Source organism: Corvus hawaiiensis, chromosome 12 (assembly GCF_020740725.1).
Source record: "Corvus hawaiiensis isolate bCorHaw1 chromosome 12, bCorHaw1.pri.cur, whole genome shotgun sequence".
Classification (NCBI taxonomy): domain Eukaryota; kingdom Metazoa; phylum Chordata; class Aves; order Passeriformes; family Corvidae; genus Corvus; species Corvus hawaiiensis.
The window spans coordinates 8,523,970-8,550,178 of record NC_063224.1 but is presented as its reverse complement, the minus strand read 5'-3'; the positions used below and the strand labels follow the sequence as shown (position 1 = coordinate 8,550,178).

Below are 26,209 nucleotides of genomic sequence, written 5' to 3'. Positions count from 1 at the left end.
ACAAGAGACTGAAATGTTGAGGAGAAAAAGCAGAAGCGTGGGTATCCCTTGCAGGACAAGACAGCACAGGTCAGCATAACATGGAACCACTTGCATGTGGCATTGGCAAAGCGTTTCAGCATGACCCTGATTCTGTCCCATAGCTGAGGAAAAATATACAAAATTAACTTCACTTTCCCTATTTTAACTGTATCTCAGACCAGTCCAACAGAATTTTTTGGGTTGTTACTGTCTTAAGAGGGCACTGAAGGAACAGATGCATGTTGCATCTCCTCCAAGCCCTGTACAAACATATCAGTTCTGGTAAAAAAAGGTAAAGGCTACACTTGCCATTAAGTACTCATGCTCCCTCAAAACAGAAGTTCTGGTCTCCTAGTTAATTAAGGCTCAAAACAATATTGCACCCACTTATACTGTTTCATTTCTCCCAGATCCTAGGGATATTCCCTGCTCAGGGATAGAGATTGCAGCATCTGAATGGGCTCTGAATGGCTTAGCTCCTCCTCATTTCCAAGGTCATCTGTATTCCTGAAGAAAAGTAATAATGTTTAAAATATAGACCTAAAAGAGACAATTCAAGAAAAATAAAACAACTAAAAACAGAAGGAAAAAAAACACTAAAAAAAAAACCTCCCAACAACAAAAACCAAACCAAACCCAACACAAACAGAATCTTAACCATATTGTTTAATGTTGTACAAAACAATAAATTGGTGAGTATTACAGTGAAAAGGGATTGAAACACTGGTAGCCCATTGCCATCTCTCTAGCTAAACAGTTGAGATTCACTTCTCTGTTCATACCATAGAATGTTTAGTGGCCTTCAGGAACAGAATGACTTAAAAAAATTCTTGTGTCACACATATTCATTTCTCTACAGTTTAAAGCTGTGCTCACAGAGACGGCTTCTTCTATTGGAGTCTTCAGGTATATAGGAATTCAGTTGTAAATAAAGTTGAACCTAAAATTAAGAGCATTATACCAAGTGAGGAATTTTCATTCTTTTTTTAAGGGCATTTTTGAATGAATAAGCAAATGTTTTGTTTCTGTTCTGAACAGAACTCTTCCACCTGACAGGGCAAAAGTGCATTTTTTAATAAGACAGCTTTACAGTGTAGCAGGAAGCATCATTTTTAACAGCCAATCCTACACCAGCATTGCACAACTGTCTCTTAAAGTTGCAGAAGAACTAATTATTAACATTTCATCTCCCAGAACAGGTTCATAGATACAAAAATCACAGTGAGAGTTACATTCCTCCATCAGCAACTCTTTTGCAGCATTTCTGCTGCCAGGCCAACCTTACATATTCCAAGGGGAACATACAGACATACTCAAAAGAGAATTTTTCCCAACTAAGTTTCATAAATAACAGTAGAAGCAAGCATCCATCTCAGCTTCCAGATGCCCAGCCTTTGGATGTGTCTGTTGCATCACTACCCAACCTGCATAACAGATAGTGTTTTGCTGGTACCCAAGAGGAAGTACCTGCTGTCTTTAGAGGAGGAGAAGCCAAAACTGGGGCTAGAGAGAAAAAAACTCAGCAGGAAACAAGAATATTATGGGCAATACCAGTGCTAACATTCTGCTAACATACTTTTTTCATCATAGTAGGTGGGTGGCAGAACTACTTCCCTGAGGAAGAGCTGGCAGGCTGTGGGACACCTGGGATGCCTGAACATTCTCTAAAGTAAGAGACCAGTGAGACTAGTGAGCTCTGGAGGGACGAGCCACAAGCCATTTCCAGGTAAGAAAGTCAAAGCATGTACACATTGGAAGAGGAAGGAAAAAATATAGCTACAGATATTTGTGTCATAAAGATGCTACACTTCATTAACTCTACTACAGGGTGTAAAAAACCCACCACATTTAACCAGCACAAAGCTGTATTCATCCACACCTAACTCAGTGCTTCAAGCTCACATCCTGGCTTTAACTCTCTAGCGGTCCCCAGTAGCTACAAGAAGCTGTTCCTCAGCCTCTGCACAGCCTCATCCTCACTATCTTCCACGTCTTCCTTAGCTACGACTGCTAGGCAGGACTTTGGTGCTAGCTAGTTGTGATCAGTCCCTCGAAAGTGTCCATCACACTTCATCTGAGGCAGAATCTTTGGGATAGATGCAACCTTTTCAAGTTGGTTTTTGTAGCGCATTGCCTTGCTCTGGAGTCCCACAGCAAACGTATTCCCAAGAACCACTATACAAATACAACATACCTGCTCAAAAGTTGAGGAAGGCTGGAAATAATGGGTCCATATCCTGGCGCATTGTCATAGAGCTCAAACAATGGTGCTGCAACCAGCTTGTAATTTTTGGGGACTGCAAACAAAGCTAAAAACAAATACAAGCTGACAAATCAGAAAAACCAGCACACATTCAGCCACGGTATCATCGCTCCATGTAGACCTCAAAACAAGTTCGCTACATGGAGCACTCAAGCAGGTTTATTCCTTCTCTAGTTAAATGTGGGATTCACATAGTGTACACAGACTGATGCAGGAGCAAGAATGAAAATTTACTAGGAACTCATGTTCAAAGGATCTACCTTCAAAACAAATACCAACATTTAACTTTATTAGTGATCAACTGCAAACAACTGCAAGCATACAATCACAATGCTACTACATTTCCTTGTGTGAAATACAAGCATTTAAACACTGTAACAAATACAACACTTCGATGCAAACACTTACCCTTTTCTTGAAGCTGGACCAAAAAGAGCTTTTTGTGTTCTTTAGGCTTTGTAATATGAGCTGGGATATAGGGATACTAGAAGAAAAATGGTAAAAACCAGTTGTACAGAGCTTTGAAAATTGTGCAATCTTAAGTGCTACTTTATAAATTATCAACCCCTGTACAAACTTTCAACGTGTCATATATTGTTCTTTTGTGGCATAAAATAAACCATTTTCATAAGAAAGTACTCGAGAAAGGAATGCTCTTGCTGTCACAACTATTGACAGAATCTAAAGTGGCACCAATACTCACAAGCAGTTAAAACAACCCAATAAAACAGAAATGCATAGAAGCAAACTGAGCAAGGATTTTTATTAAAGCCCTAAGAAATAGGGTAGTGAGGCTAATTTATTCACAGGGTATCTGTTCCATAAGCAGCAGTACAAGAGTTTCCATTGTGGCTACAAAAGGAATTTAAATGGTGCATCTGTCTCAGCATAGAACTGGAAGCTATTACATCCAGTGGTTTCTCGTCCATCACACGGGTGTGAGGAAGGAGACAGCAGTGTCCATTTAAAAAAGGGCTGTGGTTTCTCTTCAGTCATAGAAAGGAGATGAAATAGATAAAACCCAGAAAAACTAATTGCTCATGCAGCAGGTACTCAAGAAGCCCATCTGGTAGGTTGAAGGCTTTTAGAAGTACAAACAGAACTTGACCAAAGAAGATGGAAGCCCACAGGAGTACTCACCTGTGGAGGTTCGAAGTTTGGTCTCCACCAGTTGCCAATGCAGTCATCAATCACCCAGTCTTGCTGAACACCATCCTGACGACCCAGTATCTATCAAAAATCCAGTAATAGTCAGACCTTGAACTACCTCAAGGAAATTTTTTTAGTTAACACATATTGGAAGCACAAAGACTTGCTGTAATATATGTCTGATGTAGTTCATAACTGCTCTGAGACAGCTTTCAATAGAATTGTAGAGTATTTTTGTATAAAGTGAGATTTTTTACTAAAAGCCTCCTCACCTGGTAGGACAAGGGCACTCTAGAAACCATTTCAAAATCTATGCTGTACTCAGTTGGACTGAGTCCTATCAGACCAATGGGAAAAATGAAATACATTGTCACACTATCTGGCAGAATTAGTTACTTGGAGAAAATGGTGCATTGGGAGGACTATCTCAAAGGCAAGTCCCCATCAGTTGTCCTCCACAACATATTTTATTGCTCATCTCTACACACACTTGCCTGAAGCCAGTCAGAAAGCAAAGCTGCAAATGAACACAGGACTTGAGCAGCAGGTAGGAGTCAGCCACACTCATGATGCAGACAAATGAAAACTTGACTGCTTTATTTGTTAACTACCTGAGAACATCACAAAAGCAACAAAATAACAACAGTGGTAAGAAGACTAATGCTTTAGCTTATTCTGGTAATTCTGAAATAATGCAACATTCTGCTATAGAACATAATGAAAGAAAACAGACCTCTGTCATTAAGCGTTTGAGCCCTTCTACCTCATCTTCTCCTGGATTGAGTTCACCACCAGGTCTGTTAAAATAATCAATGATGAAAGTTAAAGTTATTTTATTGCATTTACCAATCTTCACAGGCAAGTTCCAGTGTGCTTCCAGGCAGGGAGTTACAAATTCACTTATGGCTCTTAAGTCAGAAGTTCCAAATCTAGCTTTGCTGAATTTGAAGACAGCAGGACAGCTTTCACCAAAACTGAAACTAATACGGTTATGTCTCTTATACAAACAACCCTTGCATAAAATACTTTCAGTTTAGCAGGACAAAGCATAACAATACACACAATAATAATTGGGACACTCAAAGGGTAAAGTTTTAACAATAATAACCAGAAGCTGAAGGGCTGTAAATACTGCCTGTATTTGCTCTTATCACAAAAACAGCATTCACTGAAGCATACAGAAACCAGAAAATAAAACTCGTGGGAAAATGATGCAGGATTACTCATTTTCATCATTACAGCATTTTGCAAATCATTTACAGTCTTGCCTGGTTTGTCCACAAAAACCCTCCAAATCAAGATGTCAAAAACTAATCTAGACGTAAAATTAGACTTAACACATACAAAATTGAGAACAATATAAAATGTTAAAACAGAATAATAAGAAGACAAACAGGGTAACATAAGACAAGCCAAGGCTATCTAGTTTGAAAAATAAAATCACCACCATCACTACAAACATAATCAAACACTAAAATTTCACTCTGGCTGTGATAACTATGAGATGAACTGGAGCAATTTTCTCAAATTTAGATGCCTACCCTTCTTGCTATCCCAGCTCAACCATTAGTTTGTAAACAGGTATCATTCTGCATTTACAGGGGGTTAGTCCTTGACCTCCACTTGCCCATTTTTGTGGGCATAGCATAAGCTACTGAAGCCTAACTGCTTTCACAATGCAAGTACAACACACCACCAACTGCTGCTAATGAGTTTTAAACAAGATTTTACTGTAGTGATGCACTGTAACTAAGATTCCCAGTCAGTTCCAAACTCAATCACCCCCCTCATGAGCAGAGTCAAACAAACACACTTTAGATGAAAACCCCACCATTCAAAAAATACTTTCCAGACTAAGTCTTTACAAGCAATGAATCCCATTCAAAACATTGAGCAGTTGGACACAGTTTAACCCCTAGCCTGCATGTTTAGTGGTCTGTGACAAAAAACTGAAGTTACACTTAAGAAACAGACACTTACAGCTTGAAAAAAGTTGTACCCAGCTGCAGTAACAGCACGTGGGGCAGCCTGTGCTCATGCACAATCAGAACCCCTTCCACTGTCCGCCTCATGCCAATCTTGTCAAACTCTTCTCTCATGCGCTGAAACCGAGCTGCCACAGAACTGTCCTTCTCATACAGAGGCTCCTTTGTGCCAAACGTGTAGTTGGTCAGAGGATACCTATAAGGAGGAGAAAAAATGTTGCTGCATAACAAGAAATCTAACTTTAAATCACCATGACACAGCACATAGCCTGAGGCAGACCCTTCACTGCTTGACGGGTAAGTCATAGTGCAGGGCTAAAATCATTGTTGGTGGCTTATGAGCCCCCTGTCCCAGGGAGATCGGCACTATGGAACACACAAGCACAGACAGTCCTGCTGAGCTACACTCTAGCCTGGTGCTAGCTCAAAAGAAGGAAAAGAAGCACAGAACCAACTGTCATTCAACAGACACCCTCTTTGATCTCCACACTGCAGGGAAAAGGCAGCTGAAGCTCTGAAAGGAGCTGGAAAAGAGACTGGAGATAAAGCTCTGCTGGGAAGGAAGGAAGGAAGCTGCACAGGACTGCAATTTTTTTCTCCAGATGTAATGAGAGCCTGAGAACTAAACTGTTAAAAGTGTTTTGTTTTGAAGTGGGAAATCAGACGTGGATCACAGAAGAGGAGAAATGTTGAGTTTCTGAGTGTAGGGTTGGGAGCCTGGGGTAAGATCAAGAGTGTGAGCAGATCCCTCTATTGGGCTGATGCTGGACCCCTGCACTCTTGTCACAGTGTAGCAGAAACCCAGCGATTTCTCCAGGCAAGAGGGAATGAAAACAGAAAAGAAAAGAAAGGTTAGTCAAGAAACTGGTCAGTGCAACACAGCACAGAGGGCAACAGGGGAGTATTATTATGCAATTAAATCCATGTAACATAGAGGTCTGATGGCAGGAGACCTGGAGGAAAGACAGAATCACCCAGCTAAGTCAAAAGGGAGAAGAAAATGGTTCTGGACAGAGCAGTGATGAGTTATCACCATGGTTTTACTGACTTGTGGCACACAGCAACTGACTTAACAGAGTGAATGACTGATCTTATATTTTCCTTGAGATGCATCTTGCCATGGATTCTTTCCCCAAATATGTCAAACTTTAGTAGCATACACTCTTCCCCCCTCAAATTCCAGCACCCCTCCTCCTCCAATTTTCCTCATGTTTTACAGTGGTGAAATCACAAGCCAGTTGCCATTGTTAGAGCTTTTTCTCATGTAGACAAGTGAGCCAAAACAGTTTCCAAACCACAGATTCATTTACTAACAAGCTTCCCCACTTTCACTTATAGTTTAAAACCATCTACGTTTCTTTTTCCTTTTCCATTTTTAGATACACAAATGGCTTATTAATAACCTACTATGCTAACCCATACTATACTAAAGTGGGTGCATTAGTCTGTACATCAAAATCCTTAGCTTCGACTTAATAAAAATGCTGCTGGTAACACAGCTTCCTGATAAATCTTTGCTTCAGAAACCCAGTAGAAATATTCTAATTTCTGAAGTTGGTATTTGAACTTTCACAAGACTCTGAATAAACTCAGCTACACTAAAAAAACACAGAAGTGTCAGTGATTAATAGCTAAAATTGAATATTGACTGTTGCAGTTAACATTTGCTGGTTTTTGCAACTTGACAGATGCACTTAGCAAAGAACACATCCCACATCCACCAGACTCTACTGGAGGAAAGAAAAAATATATTATTTCCTCATTAAAAAATACATAAATACTTATTAGTAACACAGTGACATTAGTAACATTAGTGACATTAGTGACAATTTTCTCTGGTAGCAAACGCTCTGGATTTTAACTCCAACACCTGCACCAGACAAACCACAAACACCAGGCACATCTAGCCACATCTTACTGACTGCCCAGGGTCAGCCCAAATCCCAGCGCGGCCAAGAAAAAGCCCTTCTCTTTCTGCCGCTTTTCTGGATGCCTGTAACAGTGCGAAAACTACTGTGATGCTCAACACACCTAAACCCTCCCTGTGTTACTTAGGGTTCGCACCTCCCGAGCCAGACACTGTTTTTAAGCACTAAAGCGTTGACACCAAATACTCCACACTTCCCCAGAGCCTAGCAAGCCCTCGGTACCCACAGCGCGGCTCAGCAGCCCCTGCGAGGCGGGCGGGCCCCCACCGGCACCCGGGCTCTACCACCGCTGAGCCCTCAGTCCCTCGGAGGGCCGAGACCCTCGGGACCTCGCACGGCGGGCACGGAGGGAAAACCCCGCCGAGCCTGCTGACAGAGCGGGGACGAGCTCGCCAGCGGGGCGGGACGGGAGGGGAGGGGGCAGAGCCAGGCAGGCCCCGAGGCGGCGCTCACAGGTTGATGGTCCTTTCGAGCGTGAGCGGCTTCGTCTGCTGGATGTATTTGTTCCCAAACTGGTTCACCCCGCGGGGCCAGCCGGTCTGCGAGCGATTAGGCGGCACCACGGACATGGCGAGAAGCGGCGGGAAGAGACGGCGGGAGCGGTAGATCAGTGCCGGGCGGCAGGAGCGGCGTCCGCCATTAACACCCGCCAAGCCCTCAGCGCCGCGCGCCGCCTGCCGGGACCCGCCGCGCTCCGCCCCCGCCTCTCCTCGCCCATTGGCCAACGGCATTCCGCCCCGCCCCCGTGCGATCCGATTGGCCACCGCGGGCGGAGCGCGGGGATCGCAGGGAGTTGTAGTCCGACCGGACGGTGCTATGGCCACCAAGCGTCACGGAGCGGCAGCGCCGGCGGCGGCGAAGCGCGGGAGGCGCGAGGCGCGCGCAGAGCTCTGCGCGGCCCTCGGGGACGCGGCGCTGCGGGAGCGCGCGGGGGCGGCCTGGGCCCGCGGGGAGCGGCTCCGGCACGGTACGGCCCGGCCGGGCCCGCGGGGAGCGGCTCCGGCACGGTACGGCGTGGCCCGGCTCCCCGCCCCTCACCGACGGCCGTTCCCTTGCAGAAGCGGTGGTGCTGGAGTCAGCCCCGTTCCGCCACGCTGTCATTCCCGGTTTCCTGGCGGGCCTGGCTTTCGCGGAGGCGCTGCGGGATGAACTGCTGGGTCTCGGCTTCCGCGGACGGCGCAACGACCTCCTCTCGCTGTGGCAGGTGGGCCCAGGGCCGAGCTGAGCCGGGCCGAGCTCGGCCGAGCCGAGCCACCCTAACCTCCGTCCCTTCTTCTCTTCCATGGGCCGCCGCAGTCCGAGGAGCTGGGGGCAAGCCCGGAGCCCCACGTCGCCGCCCTGAGGTAAAGCGTGGGCTCGGGGCTTTGCCCGCTCAGGGTGGGAAAGAGCCGTGGTGGCTCCCCAGGGAAGGCGACTGCGGGGTGGGCCCACGGCGTGGCCGCCTTCTGCCCCCGTGCTCGGGCCAGAAAACGGCCCTGGAGAGCTGAATCTGCTCTGTGCTTGTCATGGCACTGAAGTCTGTTCAGCTTTCCTGCATACTCAGCCCTCCTGCATCTGTCACCTCTGAAACGCTTCCCCGTGCACCTTCTGACTGGTTGCATGCTTCCTGCTGGTTATTCCCTTACTCTTAACCCTAACCCAAACCTTAACCCTCATCCTAACCCTGACCCTAACACTTACTGTGTACTTATCTTCTCAGGCATGCTCTGTGTGAAGAATTCCGAGTGTGGCTTTCTGCTGTGACCCAGATAGAGCTGGAGCCAACTATTGACATATCCTGTGCTAAATATGAATATACTGGTCAGTCTATAAGTGATCCTTTCCCTAAAGCTTCTGTGCACATGTAGGGAACAAAATGTCTATAGAATACCTCATTTTATTCTAGTTCCAGAGGGTCCCAGAAGCTGCCAGCAGTAAAACAGTGTCTGAAATGAAGTACAAATGATGAAAAAACTGTTGCTGTTGTGTAACTGCCTGTACCTTCAGAGTGGCCTGATCTGCCAATTGCGGTGCAGTCCCACAGAAGTGAATCTTGCAGGTGTCAGGCTGGTGATGCTGATGAGTGAAAATGCAGTTCTTGGAAAGAACATGTTTTTTCTTGTTATATCCTTGTGGGGACAAAGCTGGGTAGCAGTTGTTGGAATGAATCATGCATGTACTGGAAAGATGCTACAGCAGCAAAACGTGTGTAATTGCAGATGTGTTGCTGTGCCATGATGATGAACTGGAAGGTCGGAGAATCGCTTTCATCCTGTACCTTGTCCCACCCTGGGAGAAAAGTGATGGAGGAACGTTGGATCTGTACAGCACAGATGGTAAAAGCTCCGAACTCAGCCTCACGTGGATGAAAAAGATGAAGCTTATGTGCCCCTTGCAGCAACTCTCACCTCAAACAGTAGAAGGGAATTAAAGAGTTCCTCCTTTGTTCAGAGAAGCTGATGTAGAAGTAAAATGTGCACCTTAGGGATGGGCTGTAGCAGGCTTTGAAGACAGTGCTAAGAGGCAACAGCAGACAAAGAAACTTTTGGAAGGGCCAAGAGTAGGGGCAAGATGGAAGTAATGCCAGTAACTGTGCTTGGAACTCCAGATTGATGACAGTAACTTCCCTTTCCAGCAACAGAACCACAGAATGGTTTGGGTTGAAAGGGATCGTAAAGCTCATCCTGCTATAGGCAGGGACACCTTCTGCTAGACCAGGTTGCTGCAAACCCCATTGAGCATTTCCAGGATGGGGCATCCACAGTTTGTCTGGGCAGCCTGTGCCAGTGCCTCACTGCTCATGGTAAAGAATTCCTTCCTAATATCTAATCTAAAACTATCGTCTGTCTGTCTGAAGCTATTCTCCCTTCTGTTCTGTTATTCCATGCCCTTGTCTGTCCCAAGTCCTTCTACAGTACTCTTGTAGCCCCTTTAGGCAGTGAAAGAGGCTTTAGGTTGCCCCAGAGCCCTCTCTTCTCCAGGTTGAACAGCCCTGACTCTGCCTGTCTCCATGCAGAGGTGCATGGATTCTTCACCAAGCCCTTGCTCTGAACTCTATCCCTTACACCCAGATGTCCCACCAGTCAGTGTCATGAAGTCAGAGAGAAATGGCACTTTCTAGCAAGTCCCAGTTCATATCTTAACCAGGGTATGTTTTCTTCCTCAGAACACTTTCAGCCACAGCAAATCACCAAGTCATTAGTGCCTTCATGGAACACGCTGGTTTTCTTTGAAGTGTCTCCAGTCTCTTTCCACCAGGCAAGGAGCTGTCTCTTGTTAATTTTTTGATCCTCATTGTTGTGGTTATTTACTCTGTGTGTTACTACAATCCCGGTGGGGAGGGAGAAGAACTGTGGGTAGAGTGGATACTCATGCTAAGTGCTGTGTGTTAAAGAAAGGGCTTCAAGGACTTTAAGGAGGACAAGAACCAACAAAGCCAACTTTAAACCATCAGTCTAGATGCATCATCCTGGGAAAGAAAAATTTCCATTTCTATTTTGCATTACTATCCTGGCAAGCCACTGCTGTGAATTTGGCTCTCACTTCTGTTTGCTGGCTTGTTTTAAACTAGCTCACATTTTTGATGTGGCAGTTGTTACTTTGCTCCAGAAGAGCTCCTCGAGCCATCCATCACCTTGCCAACAGTGCAAGGGCACTGTGCAGATCTGGCTGTACCCTCTCAGTGAGCCAGACATGGTGCAGTGCCCTGCAGCAGAAATGCTGATCCAGTACTCTGTGATACTTGTCAGGAAAATGCCTGGGAACAGGATGAATAATTTGTGGAACTGTGTGACACAGACACCTTACTGAAATCTGAAACTCCTGTGTATTTGAGAGTACCGGGGACTGTATCAAACAGGGCCAGAGAGCAGAAGGCTGGAGAGAAAGATGGTCAGTGATATAGGTTGGGTATATCCTGACCTAGGCTGCTTAGGGGGTTATTTTTGTGTCATTTATGTCTTAACTTTGTCTTAACAATCCATGACTCAAAGCTCTCAGAGGGAGAGAGAGAATGGATTCTCTGTGAGCTCGGAGTAAAATCTTCTACTGGAATTCTGGAAACCTGCAATGGACTTCAGGACAATAGGCCTCTGTCTGATAATCTAGCCTGCTCTAGCCCTGTCTGACATTTCTGTGTATGCAGTGGGCTCTCTGGAGCCAAGTCCATTTCCCATCATGAGTTGGCATGGTACCTGTTACACCTGGTCCTTGTCTAACGAGGCGTGCTGCCCAACGTTGTTGCAGGTGTCAGAAGTTGTGTCGCGGAAGTGCCGCCTGTCAGTGAGCGGTTGGTTCCACGGCCCGTCTGTGGCCAGACCTGCACGGCACATTGAAGCGCCCTTGGCCAGGAGCCCACACATCCCCTATGATGTGAGTAACAAGCCTGTATCTTAGCGCTGCATTTCTGTACCTGTCCCATTCCTATAATACCAGTTAGGGAATGCACTGATGCACTGGGGATGCTTTAATCTTTATCCCATTTTCCTTTTTGTTTCCTGTCCATAAATTTGTATCCTGTTTCTTTCTTATGCATCTTTGTATGTTTTGCTTACCTGCAGTAGTTCAGAGAAAGTGGTGAATACCTGTGGTGCAATGAAATAAGGGAATGGAGTGTGTGCATGTAGGAATCCAGCCCTGTGGCCTGCTTGGTAGGGGGAATTGGGGAATCTTACTCACTTTTGAAAATTCAGTGTTCTAATCCATTTCCCTTCCAGCATGAAATATTATATGAGTGGATCAATCTAGTTTATTTGGACATGGACTCCCAAGCTCAAATCCAGGAGGAATTTGAGGAGCAATCAGAAATTCTCCTGAAAGACTTTCTTAAGGTGAGCCCAGTGGTTCAATTTGATGTGATCTGCCAGAACATGCTCAGAGGGCTGGCAGGTACCACATGGCATGGAGGCTGGGAAGGGGCTTGCTTGCACATCTGTTAAAACAAAACACCTTCTGGTTTCACACCTAAAGGGGAATGGACCAGGTAGCCTCCAGAGTCCTTTCCAACCTCAACCACTCTGATTCTATGGAATGATCCCCTCTGACTGCCTGTACACTGCTGCATAGGGACTCAGCAAAAATAAAACACTTGTCAACCTTCTTTTCCTGGGAGCTAAATATTAACATTTCTGTGTCTCTTTCTCCTAGAAAGAGAAATACCAACTACTCTGTGAAGCATTGGAGAACAAAGAAATCCGGTGGAGTAGTCATGGGCCAGCCAATAAAAGGTGGGAACAACAGCATGCTGCACCTGGTGATCAGGCTGAGCAGGAGCTGCCATGAGGCTGCACTGGTCAGTGCTGTCCCTCTGGACATGGTCATTGTTGGCTCTCCAGCAAGGAGATGCATCTGCTGTCTTTCAGACTCTATGAGGCAGCAGAGGAAGACAGCCTCCCTGACACTCTGAAGAAATTCCTGCAGCTGTTGCGCTCTGAGGCCTTGTTTTTACTGCTTTCCAACTTCACTGGCCTAAAGCTGCACTTCCTGGCTCCTTCTGATGAGGATGAAGATGCTGGGGAGGGACAAGCAGCGGACACCACTGGGCACAGCAGTCCCAAACCTAAGCAGGAAGAGACTGAACAACCTGCTAATGGCAATCCCCATCAGCCACACCAGTCTGACAACACTCCTGAAGCACAAGACAGTGAGACACAGAGCGGTGAGTAGAGCAGCAGTGTGAAAGGATTCCAACAAAGTTCCCAGTGATTTTCATGGAACTAGTGTTTCACTTTGTACTGCAGCCAGCACAAGGCCCCAGCACAAACATGGGACTTGAAGCATGTTAGATTGCTTATTTGAAATCAGTGACCATTGCAAAAGAATTCAGAGTAAATCAATGACTAATTTGAAGATACCATTTTGAACAGACCTAAGTCTTAAGGGTGGGATTTTTGGGGGCTGTTAATCTTTTGTCAATTGTTACGTGGTTTCCACCTCCACATAGCCCTGCTTCATCTAAAGCATATTCTTGTATGAGATAATAAATCCAAAAGAGAAAGGTGAACAGGTCAGAAGTAAGACAATTTTAGAATTAGAAAATTGATACCTAAAACTAGGATTCAACCTTTCAGAAAACATTGTCAGCCTAAACAACCACTTAGTTGTCAGCAGTGACAACTATCAAAGATTAGATTAATTTTGAATTTGGATTGGTGATGTTTATTTAAAACAGTGGCTCTGAAGTTTAAGTGAAAATGTTCATCCTTCACTGAGTCAGGCAAGTTTAGTGGACACTGGAATAAAAGGTAATATAAAACCAAGTCCTACTGAAAAAAATCCCACCAGAACACTTACCAGGAGCAAAGGCTTTGTTTTTCTGATTTCCACAACTAGTCATTTGGCTTCCTATTTGCCCTGTTGCCACTGTTTGATTTTAAACTCCTCTATGAGGAGGGCATATTTTGGCGCTGCATGGATTGAAAACTGAGCTAGACGCATGAGAAAATAAAGGTTTCCCTAAAATGACATACCTCCTGGGATACTCTCATGTGGAGTGAGTTTGGAGCAATATCCTTCTTTCCTGAGGCTTCTGGTAGTTCCAGGGTACTTCCAGAACAGATAGGTTGCTGGCTCTTGAGGTCTGGAGCTCTACTGTAAATCCAGGGGAAACATAACAAAAAAAAAGAAAATGAAGAACTGGTTAAACCAAAGCATGTTTTAGCTTGGAGCTGTATGGAGCAAATCTTGGTCCCACTCCTACACATTGTTCGGAGTACCTAACCTAGAGCCACCTCTAAGAAAGATATTGACATGTGATCTATGGTTTTACTTTGTTTTCACGGGGCCAGCGGACAATTTCACAGTGGTGTGAGATCACTGAGCTCCTCACATGCTTTGAGTTCAGCTGATGTGGCTTCATGGCTCTCCCTGTGTGTTTGTGCCCTCTCCTAGGCTCAGGCACCCCTGTGTGTGCGGGGGAGCTGCGACGCTGGACCCATGGGCACTACACTCTTGTCCACGACTCTCAAGCTACAGAATTTGCTCTTGACCTGCTCTTCTTCTGTGGCTGTGAAGGTAAGTGGATGAGAGAGAGATGATGTCAGACACTCCTTTTACAAGGTTTGCATAAAGGAATGACTTCTGAGTTCTCAGCAGTGCTAAAACAGCCAAAATTTCCCTGCTTTTTTCCTACATAGAAGGTCTCAGTAGACTTTGTCCTAGTCCTCACTCCAGCATAAACCCTGGTTTCAGTAGTCCTTATGCAAAGGTTTGGGATTGCGGCCTTGGAATCATCTTTGACCTTTCCCCGCTTGCGCCAGGAGGTGGCGCTTGGGCAGAGGGAAAGGCTGAGCCTCCCAGACCGTTCCTCTCCTAAGCAATGGCTCACAGTGGCTCTGGGCACGCTGCAGAGTCAGGTGGCCACAATACCCGTCAGAAGCGTTCCATGGCTTTCCGCATCAGAATTATCACTGCACCTGCAATTCACAAAGCCCAGGGTTTTCAAAAGTTACTTTAGGCATGTCTAGGCATTTCGGGTCGATTGCTAGTTAAGATAGTTGTAAAAAAAAAAATCTCAACACAAGCATTTTAGACCAGATGAAGCCAGAATGTACAGCTGAAACTGGCATGTGCTGGTGATGATACTGAAATCTGCTAAGGCAGAACTGTTCTACAGGCAAGGAGCAGTGCATCAAACAACTTTAAATAGCCCATCTACCGTAAAAGGCAAATCCACTACATTTGCTTCAAGTTGTTTCTGAGCAGAAGAAAAAAATAGACTGGGTTTACAGGAGGTAAACTGGGGCTTATCCTGTATGTAGTAACTTTGTGGAGCGGGGTGAAAAAATGGCATCTCCTGGAAGGCTGTATGGAGACTGGACAGCATTGAGGTTTCTAAGAATCTTTCTTTTCTATTTTAAGACTGGGATCCTGAATATGGTGGCTTTACTTCCTACATTGCTAAAGGTGAAGATGAAGAGGTAAGGACCTCAGTTGCTAGCTGCAGATCAGATAAAGCTGTTTAGGGTGGAGAGACATAATTATGCTTTGTCATAATGCCAACATTCTGCTGAGGGTGCTCAGTAGTGCACTGGATTCTCCTTGCCCTAGACACTGCTCGTGGGTGTAGCTCTGGCCTCAGCTTCAAGAGGCTGCTGTTCACCTGAAGCATGAGACCTGGGCCCTGAGAGTGCCTCACAGCACCTGCACCCAGGGCCACTGGGGAAGCCTGCCTTGAAGGGACATAAGGCTATAGCAGAGAGAACACTTTTCCAGGGAAGTGCTGTTCACTGGGGTCACATTCAGTATCAGAACTAGTGACAGTACTGAGCAGTCATGCTAGTAAGAAGTCCAGAAGCCCTTAATGTATAATAATGCTTCAGGTAAGGTGTATTAAAATGAAAATGGTGTCACAGTTCATTTTCTAACACCAGACCTTTATTCTGACTTTTGAAACAGTTTTAGTTTTTCTTAAGGATTTTATCAAAGCTATTTTTGTGAAACTGATTCCTTCCTTATTTTTGTGTCCTCGAGCTGTTGACAGTGAATCCAGAGGACAACTGCTTGGCCTTAGTTTATAGAGACAAAGAAACGATGAAGTTTGTGAAGTACATCAACCATCGAAGCTTGGCACGCCTGAACAAGCATCCAAACAGAACAGGATTTTGGGATTTTTCCTTTGTCTATTATGAGTGATGGTGCAGCGTGACCACTGTAACAGAGAACAGTGGTGGGTGGTGGGCAGGTTCCTACTCAGACGTTCAGCTCTGACGTAAGCACAGACAAACTTTGCTCATGCAACTCCATCACACTGTATAGTGGGGGGGCAGGTGGTTTTTTTAACTGCAAAAATGGAAATTAACTCTTCTCTTGAGTCCATTGTAACACACACTCTCAACTGCTTTTAATGTGGGTGGGGTAGTCACACAACTGTCAACTTTCCAGCTGTTCTCTCATGGGAGCAGCACAGTGGCATCTCTGACCTGTCAGGGTGAGAATTACAACTGTACATTGCCCCAAGCTGATGACAGATTTTATTAAAAAAAAAAAAAAAAAAAGGAAATGGGTCAGTTAAATGTTTCATGGACTGGTGGGGCAAGTTTTGTTACAAAATGTCCAAAATATTTTCTAGGGCTTAACTGTGTTCCTGTTTGTAGAGAGAAAAATAAAGGAGCTGCCATGGGAAATATGAGGTTTTTCCAGCTGCACAACTCTGTGGAGTTGGGAAGGAAGACAGTGAGGCTATAAAGGCATTGGGAAGGACTTGGCACCATAACAAGGAGCAGGACTTTATTATGCTAAATGCTGTGCAGACAGACCTAGATGCAGCCCTTTTTCCAAGGAATTTACAAGTTTAACAGCCAAGAAGAAACCTGCTCCTGCACACTCTCCTTAGGAGGGTGTACAGACAGCTCCCACCTCCAGCCTCAGAACAGGGGCCAGGGACTAGCAGCAGGAATGAGGCAACTTACCTTTTAGTGGCTTGGCATCCACAGGTACTAGGGAGGCCTCATGCCCTTTTAGTTATGTCCTGGGATCTGCTGGGTGTTAAGATGGCTTCTGTCACTGGAGATCAGCTCAGATGTTTCAAGGCAGCAGCCAGCCAAGTCCTGTGGTAAACACGGCAAGAAAGGCAGTGAGCATGGCCTTGGTGCAACACCTCCCTGCACGTTTTTGATACTGTTTACCTGCCCCACATTCACTGCAAGCAGGACTGCCAGACTGACCTCTGAGGTGTCCAGCCCACCAAGAGGTGCAGCAAAGCTGTACTGATGCTTCAGGAGACAGCCAGAGTGCAGAACACCCTGCTGGAGGCTCGGCCCTGGCCTGCACCTGCTTGCCTGAAACTTTTTTTTGGCACTGAGGCACAGGTGTTCTTTCAGCTCATCCAAGCCCGACAGTGCAGGCCACAGGCTTGCAGTAAGCTGGGGAGTGTGCATGTTTCATCCCTCCTCTCTCTCCTAGGTGGGGAGAGGGTAGCTTTGGATTAGTCTGCTCCTTCTCCCATTACAGGCCTGTTGTTGGAGGCCACCACAGTGGTGTAAGACCACAGCTGGCAGCAGAGGAGCAGTAAGCTCAAAAGCAAGGCTCACTGCTGACATGAGTACTCTGCACCCTTTCCCAAGCAGGTGGGATGTCCTGTGGGCATGTCTTCATGAAGATACAGGAGCAACAGCCTTCAGCTTCAATCCCAATACACAAAGTTCAAGAAAGGAATCCCTGAGGCAGTTGGCAGGAACCCATACCATTGCTTCCAAACGGAAAGGTATCTCAGCCCCCCCAGCTACCAGAGCAAGGGGCCAACGCTGCTGTTAGAGAGCTCTGTGCAGGACTCTAGCTCTAGTGTCAGTTCCATCCCAGATGATGAGCAGCTGCTCAGTTCTAGCTACTCCCTCATGCTCTTTTGGGCGGGAAGGACAGTTGGGAGGTGGTTGCCCCGAGCTGCTGTTGCAAGATCTTGTTCATATTCCGACTTGTTTCCCTAAGCCAGCATCTCTGTGCACTGCCAAAACTCTCTTGCTCAGTTTTAAGCTGCCTTTGCTACTTACAAAGACAAGGGGATGAAGCTAGAAACAAATCCTGAAGCGAGGACAGAACTTGTGAATCATGGTTTCTGAGGCACTCTGCTGCCTATTGGGGCAGTAGCTCTTCCTGGGAAGGAAGTAGTTCTTATTCTGAACTCTCCACTACACTGAAACAAGTAACGGAGGTTTCAAAGAAAAAGAAACAAAATTATTTTGGTAGTTTGGAACAAAAGCAACAGACACCACAGCTATTCACAGCATAGTCTGCTAGGCAAAGTTGGGAGCAAGTCATTAACAAAACAGAATTACTTCTTTGACTGCATTGTGAGCCTAAGAATGTGCTTGGTAGATCTTGGAACATCCTTCCAGGAGACTGGGAAGAAGCTAGGCTCTCTAGAGCTTGCTGTCTTTTAATACTAAGTATTACACTAGAGGGCATACCAGCCTCTGCTTGAACAAGCCCCTATCTACTTGATCATACAAGGAACTACCCCTTCTGGTGACTCAGATGAAGTAATTTAAGAAGCCAAATTTGCAGTTAGCTTTCAAAGGTTTAAAAATGAGTATGTCTCTGCTCTCCCACCCTTCTTGTTAGGTCCTAAAGCCACAGGCAGCCCCAGGCATGACTGGTGCTGCAGGTACAGAAGAAAGACTTCACCCACTAAAATTTCAAATAACATGAGCTGCTGGAGGACAAGGGGCCTTCATTTATACAGTGCCAGTAATGGGAGCTTTACAGATGCTCTTGCTGGATACCAATCTGTATTTACAATTAGGTGTAGCTCCTTGCAAAGTATGTGCATTTTTCATTTGGCGAAGGTAAAAGTTGGTTTTACAGGAAAATAAATGACAAATTTGCTGTCAGAAACTTAGGAGAAATCAGCCTTACCAGAGGTCTGCACAGTGAGTGAAGGTCTGACATCACTGCCAGGAGCAAACCAGAGCTGGGACTGGCAGTGCCTGGTGCGTAGTCCTGAAAATCAGGCTGATGGGAAAGCTGCTTTCTGATCAGAGCCGCTCTCTTGCTCTCTTATCATTACATGGAGTACATAAATGTAAGCAAGCAAGCATTAGGATTTTGAACATAAAGAACAAAAGGTTGAAACAGTGGGAACAGGTACAGCAAGTGGCAGAAAGCCCAGCACTTATGCCAGGAGACTGTTCCATAATCAAGTCTCTGAGCTCACTCGCTTAGAACAGCATGGGTGGCTCACCACCCTTCTAGCAAGCAGCTGGATTTGACTAACAACCAGTTTCTTAAAAAGATTCAAATGAGCTCCCGCTGCAGATTCTAACTGAGAGGTCTGCTTTCAGCAGCACAGTTCTCCATATGGAAGGGGCCAAAGCAGTGACATGGGGAAGTTTTGGAGATAAAAACATGTTGCAAGAATTACATTCCCCATTCAACTGGTCACAGGCTCACCAGTGGCTCTGTAACAAAGGGTGGGTTGCTGGTTTTAATTCAGTAGTGGCTCGTAAGAGCAACCAGTTAGAGGACTCCTTCTGACAGCCCCAAGAAGCCATCCAAGAACTTTGACGTGGGCCTACTCCTCCCTGCCCACATTGCAAACACCATTGTGCAGTGACAAGGGTGATGCTGGTGCAGGAGCACTGGGGCCCAATCTCCATCCTGTGCAGGTTATTTTTAGCTTCTAAAAGAAATTTGCTTTGGCAAAGGTTCTAAAATACCTTTAGATCTGAGATAGAGCCTTACTGTAATATTTTAATCCAATTCTAAGAGATCACACAATTAAACAGGTTTGAGCCAGGAGCCAAGTCATTTTCCAATACCTTCTTCTTTTGATCCCATTAAGTACTACCAGCTCTTCATGATTATGCACCAGGCTTGGGTATGTAGTTTGTTTTTGTTGTTCCTGAAATGCACCCTTGCCCACCTCAGGATCTGCAGTTTTTCCATCAGTAGCACGGAACCACTAGGTGGAAGCAAAACTTTCTGCAATCCAGGTGTGGGGAGAGTGTTGGATACTAAACTGACCACTTCCTACCTCTGCACAGATCATGGAACTGGATGCCTATCAAAGATCTTCTGGCTTAAGAGCCAGAAAGACGTTATCCCTTTGGTGGTTTTCATGCACTGCACTACAGTTTACCTAAAGCCACATATCCCTGCAGCAAAATCCAGGATTCTCCAGCATAGGAAGTTCAAGTATAAATCAACTACACAGCAGAAACCAGAGAAGTTATTTGGGTCAGGTTTTTTCAACAAATAAACTTAGCAGTGCACATCTCCCCAGCTAAATGAGAACAAAATCAGTCAAGCTTTTAATCTATGTTTTAATGGAAAAGATCGATGCCTTAACTACAAAATATTTTTAAATACATAAATAAGTTACTGTAATAAAAAATAACTGTTTGAACTTCTGTCTTGCATAAATACCACATCTGCACTTAAACTCTGATGCTCTCTTCATGGAGCTTTGGTCTGCATAATATTTCTCACCTGACAGCTTAACTACAGCACTGCTTTTGGAATTACTTCACTCTACAGTGAAGTAGGGGTCTGAATTAACTGCTTTTCATCCATTCTCTGCCCACTGCATAGAAACACTGTCTCTGCACAGCTGCTGAAGAGGCTCTTAAGAAGAGGCTGTTCCCACACGCATTATCCTGAACAGTGTGTTGAAGTTGTTGCTTCTTATTGCATCCCGACAAGCACTGATCACTTGTGTCTTAGGTTTGCCAACTGCAAAGAGGAAAAAAAGGAAAGAATACGAAAAAACCCTCAGTTACAGAGTAAGAAACTGGTAAAAATACTTATTTGATCCAGTCTGAAAATTTAGGGGTTTCTTTCCAACACTTTTTAAACACATGATGAAACACCACGTTTTTTCTAGTACATAAGTGAAATCCTTTCTTTAAAGAAGAATTGCCTGTAGCTCTGTTTTATGAGAGCTTGTTGGAAGGGGAATGCTATAAACATACAAAAAAGTACCTCCCTCCCCAAAGACCTACAGGACTAATAATGCAGATAAAACAGTCCTGCTTAAGTTGGTAATTGCTTTTTTTAAAGCAGAATTATAAATTAAGAATTGAAGTCATTCTAAAAGCATTTTTAAAGTAGTATGTTCAACAAAACTATCAATTTCTGCCTCGTTTAGAAATCCGGAAACTATTTCAAATTGTTCTAAAATTCTGATTCCAGATTATACGGGACACCCACAGTTGACTGTCACATGTAATTGGCTATGACTGAAGAACGAAAGATTATTTATACTGAGTTTTGGGCCAAAAAGCCTGAAGTCATTTAACCAACCCAGCTGACCTCTGGGACACATCTTATCTGCCTCACTGGGGTCTGAGACTCCCTATTCCTTTCAAAAACACAGACTTACCACGTAACCGCCCAGCCCTCTGGATTGCCTGATTCACAGCTTTCAGGTTATTCAACAGCTCTGTGTGATTATTGCAACGAATTTTGTACTGATTTATTAAATCTCTGTTCAGGTCATACAGCTCGCTGTACCGTGTCTTCATGTTTTTCCTGGGGAACAATCAGTCCAGTTATTTGCATCTCTGAGGACAAGGAAGTCATTCCCAGTTTGTCAATACAAAGGTACAGCAATACATTGTTGTGTTGGCTACCACAGTCACCTGCATGTCTGCCAGCTACAAGACAACAGACTTGTCTAGACATGTTGGTTATACTCATTATTTTACTAAAAAAACCTGAACAGTCTATTTTTACAGTTACTTTATCCAGCAAGACAAAGTGGAGACACCACTTTCCCCAGTGAAAGTACCACTGCCCTGCAGTAGAGCTTGGGCCTCTTTACTGCTGCTCTTCAGAGTAAAGCTCAGCATTAGTAGAAAACTGCAAATCAGAGTGAAAACCTGACACCTAAAATTTCCTTCTTGGTGTTCTCAAAAGTTCACACACCACAGATAGCTATCCCTGCCTTCTTCCCTTAATATATCTTTTCTAACATATCTCAATATCTTGAGGTAGATTCACCTCACCTGCTATACACTAAGCCCCTACTCTTGCCCTCTTGTCTTTGCCTGACTAGTTTCCCACCTAAAGAACATGACAAGGTTCAAGAAGAGCTCATGGTAAGATCATCAAAAGTACAATTATACATCAAAAATTGTAACTAGGCAACTCTTGTATCATGCCAATGTTTTTCTGTGCTCTTTTCTGCCTGAAAAGCAAAGACTGGCCATTCTAAACCCCAAACACACAAGCCAGGCAGCAATTGCTCACATGTCTCCCAGGAGCCGGGCATCCTCTGCCTGAACCAGCATGCTGCGGATGAGGTTGGAGTGTTCAGCCATGTCAGCAGTGAGCCTCTGATTCACTGCGTGGTGCTCATCCACCTGTCCAAGGTAAACAAGTCGTGAGCAAGGGTCCTTGGCACCCTGGGCACACAGGGTTCAGGCTAAACCTCAGCGCAAAGCAACAGGAAGTAACATCCCAGCGTAACCAACCAGCATCCCTGACATTGTTCTTCCCCTCACGCCCCACTGCAGGAGCCATACCTTGGCCCCCAGAAAGGGTGAGCAGACTGAGATACACATCTCACATGCTGACCCAGATCCACAGCTCAGTCTCCCAGACAACACATTTACTTTATCCTAAACAACCAACTGATGGGGACCAAGGGCCTGTTCTACAGAACAAAAATAGACAGAAAGTTGAGGGTGTCCCACAGAATATACAGCAAGACATTGTGGCCTGATTCCTACAACAAAGATAAAGCAGTTTAGAGATCCTCTCATAAAAAGCCCCCAGTGACTGCTTATCTGCTTACTTAGAAATGCCCGAAGCCTCCTCACCTTCACCAACACTTTCCGCAGCTCCTCAAAGTATGCGGGAAAATCTGCTTCCACCTGCAAATCTTCAATGGCCAGGAAAGAGGCCATTGATTGGATAATGTCACCAGCTAGATCAATATCATCTGTGTTGATGGAAATCTGTCAGAAAGGGAAAAAAGCACTTCAGCACTCTTCCATGCCAGAACATCTCCTGGAACTTCCCAGCAGTACTGCCTGTCCAACAGTTACCCAAGCTCAAACAAAGGGGCTTTTATTCAGGTTTGGGATAGGACAAGTGCAGAAGTTACAGGCAGCCTTTGTGCCTCGCATTATGGCTCCCTGAAACCACTCTGTGAGGAAATAAATTCCCTCCCTCCTACAGATCTGCAGGCTAAGCAGTTTACTTCACTAAGTGGCCATGGAATTTTACCCACTGACAGTAAACAGACACAGAAGTTTCCAAAAGCATGAGTACTTTGCCTGTTCAGTCATTTTTCACTTTTACTGCCTCATACTGGGCAGGATGAGTATACTGGTTTCACTGGAGTATCATTAAAGGGCTGCTCCCCTTGTCCATGGAGGTACTCACCTCTCCACCAGGCTTGATTTTGATGCAGAGCTGACCTGCATTACGAAGGGAAGTGAAGCAAACCTGAAAGGGAGCGCTCTGAAACTCTGCATCCTCTGGCAGCAAGAAGCTCTGATTCAGCCACATAACAATCTTGCAAAAGTAAAATTAAGAGAATCAGCCATCCCTTGTGTGGAAAGTGTCAGGAACCGCACAATGTCCCTGCACATGATGTGCACCAGAACACTCTGCTCAGGGTACCCCAGAAATATAATTTACTAAATTTCATCCCATAACCCCATATCATGAACTTGTTAGAATGAGGACAGTTGAATCCTTGCACCAAAGCTGAATATTCCTAAAAAAATCAAATCCAACAGAGACTGCTATGAAACTGAGCCACTACCTGAGCACTGTGCTGCCTTTTTCTTGTTCTCTGGTCATTTACAAAATTCAACGCTCACTACAGGTCTCCTGCTATCAGGAGGCCCACAGCAAACAAGATAATATCTGAAACACCTTCTGATCTCAGGCCTTTAGTTCCTGCAGGAATTCCTGATGCTTGGAATGCCTCAACTGAGTCATTTTTTGAAGACAGAAAAAGCAGGGTTGAGTCGCAATACCCAGATTCCAAAGGCCAGTAGTGCAGTTCACTACATAATTTTTCCTTTGCTATTAGAAATCTCAAGCTGACTGGAAATGCTCCACCTGTGTAAGACTTGAAACCAGGAAGAAGAGCAGAAACTCACCCTTTGTGGCCTCTCATTCGTGGTACAGTTAACAAAGCTCAGGGGCTCTGTGGCCGAGTCCGGGCTGCTCAGGGCATACATGGAAAAGCGGGGAAGCTGTCTTGTCAACTCAAATACGTGGAACTGTGTACTGGAAGCAATCCAATGGAAAAACAGAGTTACTAACATACCTGAGATTCACCCATTGCAATGGTTCCTGGTTCTTTTTTAGCTGGGGACTGAGATTCACAGTTTCCAGTTATACAATCAGCTGCTTACTGCTTCCCCAGAAGAAACACTGGAACTTGGAAATGCCGGGCTTATCGCATCATGAGGTTGTATGATTCCTCCCCATTGCTGTCATTTTCAATAATCCTTCCACTGAAGTATACTCTCTAGGCTAATACATTTACAATTTTACTATATGATTGGATATTTTCTTTACAAGTTCAGTGAAGTCTTATTAAAAGCAATAATAAAGGCAAATAGAGAAAACAGAAAGGGAATTCAGTCCCATACAGTCTTTCTGCAGTGGGTGGCTAGCTCTCAAAACATGCCTCCCTGTTCAGGGAAAGAATGCTGCCTCCTCAGGCACCAACAGCTCTGGCAGATGTGAGCAGGAAAAAAGTTGTTTTCAAGGGTATATGAAGAGACATTTTATTTTCTATGGAAAGATATTTCCACAGGAGACTGGAAAAATGTTGTCTTGAAATCAAGTATGTGGTACTTTCTATTTGCCCTGAAGCCAAATAGGTTCAGGGTTATTTTATAGCTTGAGAGACACAGCTGTGTCTCCAGGCTTGCTCAAGGTTCTCCATTCAGAGCAGTCACCACCCAGGGCCCAGCCCCCTAGGGATGACAGGATAGAGTCTCTGTATCTCTTGATTCCCTCCACACACCTACAGTAAGACATCTCCTGGACAAACGTGCATTCCTTCCCTAAAAGCAGAACCAGAACACTACAGATCACAGTGATTCCAGAGGATTTAGACTTTGTCTGAAAAAGAACTCAGTGCCACAGGTACATCAATGTTTTAAAGAAAGCATCCCAGCTCTCCTTTCAGTAACAGAGAGAAGTGGGGCACCCAGGAATTAACGGTGCACTCCCCATAGGATTAGCATGAAGCCACATTATTGCTGTTTCCTGGTCCCACAGTTCTGGAGACTAGCAGATACAACACCACAAAACTCACCTGTTTCGGTAACCCACAAAGGCTTTGATGTGCAAATCCACAGGGACATCTTTGGGTGGAGTAAGGGGAACACGAACACAGCCTGAGAGGTTCTGGAGACTGGGGTGGACCACATGGCTCTCTCCTTCAAATATGCCCTCAGCAAAGATCAGCACAGCACGGATGATTGTGTCTTAGCAATAGGAATAAAAAGCAGTTCCTAAATTAAAAGCTGTCCTCTGGGAACAATTCACCACTATTTTCAGAATTAAGCATGGTGAACTCTTTACACCCCTCCTCTGAATTGTTAGAATATCCAGGTGACCAGGACTACCACATCTGGACTTTACTGCATCCTCAGCATGCCTGCTGCGAGGTGAATTTGCTGTCTTGGGGTAGTTCCAGTTTTGCATGAAAAGCCAGCTGAGGTCCAGCTGCATTCATGCAACACCCTCACTAATGCAGCTGTGGGTTGGTGTTTACAGTCAACACAAGAAGTGCTGCAGGAATCACCAAGGCTGGCTTCATCCAAGTTAATTGCCTCAGAAAATAACACATAATAAGAAACAAATTCCACCAAACTCCTCTCCCCTAAGACCCATGTAAGGAACACAGCTTGATTCAAAACTCTGTGAAAGGAAAGAAACCACAAAAGGGACGTTACAGACAATAAAGGGGAGACATTCAAATCACCAGCTAAATATAACTAAAAATTTGCATGATTTTACATGAAGTGAGTATCAATGGTTGCAGGTTACCACTCACCATTTGTGGTGGAAATACACAGCTCCACATGGGCAGACTGGCTGTCAGAGCCCAGATTAACTGACAGGGCTGTCTGGAGTTGGGTGTTTGCTGGAATCACACCTCTCTGCCCATCAGCTTCCTTCAACTGAGTGTTCAATTCAGCCTGTTGCAAAACACATACCATTCAGTATCAGAAATTCAAGATTTTCATTCAAAAAACCTAGAAAACATACACACAAGTCAGTTCTCTTCTTTCAGAAGAAGGTTGCATTACAGCAATTCCCAGACACTTCCAACTACCTATGAGTGGTGGCTGGATTAGGCATGAAGCTGTGGACAGTTGGGCTACAAAGTGTTTGAGTGCCTTACCATGGATGGACCTCAGCTGTGTCACGGTGGTCATTTGCTGTTCAAATATAAGTTTGCTCTTTCCTCA

General features: G+C 45.0%; 3 protein-coding genes across 5 annotated transcripts in view; 1 reads left to right on the top strand and 2 right to left on the bottom strand.

The window, feature by feature from the left end:
* Positions 1–669: 669 nt before the first annotated feature.
* Positions 670–8,031, bottom strand: NUDT21 (nudix hydrolase 21). The gene is made up of 7 exons (XM_048316336.1): positions 7,800–8,031; positions 5,414–5,614; positions 4,167–4,230; positions 3,425–3,514; positions 2,693–2,768; positions 2,216–2,330; positions 670–961 (listed from the first exon to the last, which is right to left on the bottom strand). The coding sequence occupies exons 1-7, from the start codon at positions 7,913–7,915 to the stop codon at positions 940–942; spliced, it is 684 nt and encodes a 227-aa protein (XP_048172293.1). The 5' UTR covers positions 7,916–8,031; the 3' UTR covers positions 670–939.
* Positions 8,032–8,147: 116 nt separating this feature from the next.
* Positions 8,148–21,258, top strand: OGFOD1 (2-oxoglutarate and iron dependent oxygenase domain containing 1). Of its 2 annotated transcripts, XR_007206269.1 has the most exons (14): positions 8,148–8,313; positions 8,405–8,550; positions 8,643–8,689; positions 9,046–9,146; positions 9,545–9,661; positions 10,492–10,583; positions 11,571–11,696; positions 12,041–12,154; positions 12,471–12,550; positions 12,686–12,981; positions 14,214–14,336; positions 15,183–15,241; positions 15,795–20,539; positions 20,949–21,258. XR_007206269.1 is itself a non-coding variant. In XM_048316335.1 (13 exons), the coding sequence occupies exons 1-13, from the start codon at positions 8,163–8,165 to the stop codon at positions 15,954–15,956; spliced, it is 1,614 nt and encodes a 537-aa protein (XP_048172292.1). In that variant the 5' UTR covers positions 8,148–8,162; the 3' UTR covers positions 15,957–21,258. The 2 variants fall into 2 exon arrangements, 1 of the variants encoding a protein (XP_048172292.1); XM_048316335.1 differs by having other exon boundaries at positions 15,795–21,258.
* The window catches only part of BBS2 (Bardet-Biedl syndrome 2), an 18,278-nt gene continuing 12,398 nt past the window's right edge, over positions 20,330–26,209 (bottom strand). The window contains exons 10-17 of one of the 2 annotated variants that reach the window (XM_048316333.1): positions 25,792–25,936; positions 25,048–25,219; positions 23,876–24,005; positions 23,148–23,279; positions 22,580–22,717; positions 22,008–22,120; positions 21,139–21,287; positions 20,330–20,489 (exon numbers count right to left, since the gene is read on the bottom strand). In XM_048316333.1, coding sequence (XP_048172290.1) covers positions 20,383–20,489; positions 21,139–21,287; positions 22,008–22,120; positions 22,580–22,717; positions 23,148–23,279; positions 23,876–24,005; positions 25,048–25,219; positions 25,792–25,936 — 1,086 coding nt within the window. In that variant the 3' untranslated portion in view covers positions 20,330–20,382. The remainder of the gene's footprint in view (positions 20,490–21,138; positions 21,288–22,007; positions 22,121–22,579; positions 22,718–23,147; positions 23,280–23,875; positions 24,006–25,047; positions 25,220–25,791; positions 25,937–26,209) is intronic. The other variant, XM_048316334.1, reaches the window with a different exon arrangement.